Source organism: Oreochromis aureus, linkage group 3 (genome assembly GCF_013358895.1).
Source record: "Oreochromis aureus strain Israel breed Guangdong linkage group 3, ZZ_aureus, whole genome shotgun sequence".
Classification (NCBI taxonomy): domain Eukaryota; kingdom Metazoa; phylum Chordata; class Actinopteri; order Cichliformes; family Cichlidae; genus Oreochromis; species Oreochromis aureus.
Window position 1 is genome coordinate 90,816,122 of NC_052944.1, and position 2,960 is coordinate 90,819,081.

General features: G+C 43.7%; 1 protein-coding gene across 1 annotated transcript; it reads right to left on the reverse strand.

Moving 5' to 3' along the window:
• Positions 1 to 465: 465 nt before the first annotated feature.
• On the reverse strand, positions 466 to 2,381 carry LOC120432766 (zinc-binding protein A33-like). Its single transcript, XM_039608807.1, has 2 exons — positions 2,329 to 2,381; positions 466 to 2,227 (listed from the first exon to the last, which is right to left on the reverse strand). The coding sequence occupies exon 2, from the start codon at positions 2,208 to 2,210 to the stop codon at positions 822 to 824; it is 1,389 nt and encodes a 462-aa protein (XP_039464741.1). The 5' UTR covers positions 2,211 to 2,227; positions 2,329 to 2,381; the 3' UTR covers positions 466 to 821.
• Between the last annotated feature and the right edge of the window lie 579 nt (positions 2,382 to 2,960).

Genomic DNA, 2,960 nt, shown 5'->3' on the forward strand with positions numbered 1-2,960 from the left:
TCACAGAGCAGAGTCGTTCTGTCCAATGAAGGATCTCAGATCAGCTGCTGCCATCTTGTGGCCACAGTTGGTTACTGTCTCTGAAAGTTGTCTCATGTTTCCTGTTGTCCTGTTAACAAAGGCTGGAGCTCATCATGCTGAGAGGGGAGCAGCATTTTTTGGCTCTTCACACATGTTCATTATATTCTGATGATCCTGGATGGAGACAAACTACAGATAAGTGTGTTCAGCCCAACTAGTTTATCTCATTACAGCAGTTTGATGTTTCCCTTTGAATCCCCCTGAAGATACTGACAGTGAAGCACGTACATAATACTGCAGCCTTTCAACTCTGAGCTTATTTAGTTCTATTAATACACTGAAATCTCATTTGTGTCATGAAGAAAGTCTTTAATCAAACAGAATTCAAATATCAGAAACATTTCATATATGGAGTTAAACATGAATCATTGTTTCAACAATATATTTATTGTTGTCATAAACACACAAGAAGACAACAACAAACTGCTCCTCCCATTCAACACATGTCAGTCCATATCCCAGCAAACTAAATCATCTCCATTTACACACATCAAATAGAAACATGAATCACTTGTAATGATTAGAAACTTGATAGAATTTCAAATCTAGTTTGGGGAGTCATTCAGTGAGAAACAGTGAAATGATTTTCCATGTGAAAAGGTGGACAGCAGAAACAGAAAGAAACAGTGAGAACTAAAAGAGAAACAAAGAGCTTTGGAACAACGAGGCAGCAGGAGGACAGCTGCAGTTTAACAGCTTCAATTCACTGACAGGAAACAACATTAGAAACATCATCATCCTCAACTCATCTGCTCCACTGACACTGACACCTTCAAGGGACACAACTTCACTTCATCAACAGTGTAAATGTATGGAAACATCCTGTGAGTGAAAGCGTGTGTGAAGGTGTGTATGTGTGTGTTAGTATCAGGATCAGAGAACGACAGCTTTCCTCTGTTCCAGTCCAGATTCACTCTGATCCTCTGGAGCTTCTTCTGTACTGAGAGAGCAGTGAGAGGAGCTGATGGAGAACCTGCTGAATATTTACCTTCATAGAACATTATTCCCCACAATCCAGACTTTATGCTTCCCTTCCTCTGCACAGACTCTGCTAACACACCCAGTCTCCACCATGTACTGACTCCAACCTCAACATCCCAGCTGTGAGTCCCTGAGTTAAAGCCCTCAGAGCCCATCACAGATTTATAATAGTCAAACCTCTCTGGATTATCAGGAAGCTGCTGCCTCTCTCCTCCTCCTCTCACACTGGTCAGATCTTCAGACAGGATGAGGTTTGGATGAGCAGTGTTTGGGTCCAGGATGAGAGGAGTGTAGGAGACCATGTCCTTCATGTTCTTCCAGATGTTGAAGGTCAGGTTGCCCAGGTGTTTGGCCTGGTCTATCAGAGCTCCTGAGGGCAGCTGTGGATCATCCAGCAGGGGGCAGCGCTGGACTCTTTCCACTGCAGCCTTGTAGTTGTGCAGGAATGAGACGTCTGCAGCTCTCAGCTCCTCCTCTGTGGCTCTGACTGTGTCTGAAAGAGCTGCTATCTCTCTGCTCAGAGCCTCCATCTTCTCCTCCATCATCCCACTCTTCTGCTCCTCTTCCTCCCTCAGTGCAGCCAGCCTGGCCTCCTCTTCCTCTGCTAGAAACTGCTGAAGCTTCTTAAACTGCTCCTTAATCTGCCTCTCTGTGTGTCGGGCCTGGACCTTAATGTGTTCTGCTGTTTGATCAAACTTCACTTGAACTCGTTTGCAAACCTTTAACTTCTTCTTTAAGGGCTCCAGAGTTTTCTGAAGTTCCTTCTTGTGTTGTTGTGCAGCTTCATCGATGGGTCTGAATCTGTGATTGGTGTGTTTTTCTGAGTCTCTGCAGACGAGACACACTGGCTGCTGATGGTCCAGACAGAAGAGTTTGAGTTTCTCAGAGTGCAGACTGCAGAGAGTCTCTGAAGCTCTCTGATCTCTGTCCTGTAAGAACGACTCACACAGCTTCTTTAAAGCTCGGTTTAAAGGTGGATCTTGCACTGATAATTCCTTACAAACTGGACACTCGTGTGTTGGTCTCTCTCTCCACCATCTCTTCAGACAGTCTTTACAGAAGCTGTGGCTACATGACAGAAGAACAGGATCTCTGAAGACCTCCCGACAGACCGGACAGCAGAGATCCTCCTCTGATCTGGAAGCCATTGAGTCTGTGAGTGAAGCTGAAAACAGCAGACAGGAAGTACAGTCAGTCCTGGCTCCCCTCCCTCCTCTACGACCTTCACTGAAACTTCCTTTGAGTCGTGTTTTTGCTCAAACTCACATTCAGTGTGTGGAGCGTCAGCAGCTTGAAGCAGCAGTGTTGGAGTTTTCCACTTTTCTCTCCTGTAGCTGGAATCACTCAGAGGAAGCTGCTAGTTTGGTCCAATGATAAGTGTGAGTCTCAGAAGAATCAGTGTTGTTATTTCTTGTAACTAAGGGTGTGTTTCATTCCAATGTTCAGACATTAACCTTCCAGAAGTTGTAAAAGTTAGTAATAAAGAGCTTTTATCTCATTTCACATGCAGGTCAGAGCATGAAAGCTGTGATGCAGCAGTTTGAGAAAAATTGCTGCTGATATAAAATATTTTTTGTGGTTTTACAAAATATATAAAAGAGCAGAAAGAAAAGAAATAAGTGTAAAGAGTGCAGCAAAATGCATGTTTGAGTGTGAGTTGGTTCATCTGATCTGGTTGTGTAAAAGTCACTGCATGACACTGAGTATGACTGTTGTGTTACTGACACTCATCTCTGACCCAGAGAAACGATTTCTCCCCTGTGATGTTCACACAGTGGTGAGTTACATACAGTGTTGGGAAGGTTACTTTTAAAATGTATTCCATTACAGAATACTGAATACATGCCCCAAAATGTATTCTGTAACGTATTCCGTTACGTTACTCAATGAGAGTAACG

Bases quoted from the DNA above. Each gene is read 5' to 3' on its own strand.
- LOC120432766 (XM_039608807.1), bottom strand. From the start codon at position 2,210: ATGGCTTCCAGATCAGAGGAGGATCTCTGCTGTCCGGTCTGTCGGGAG.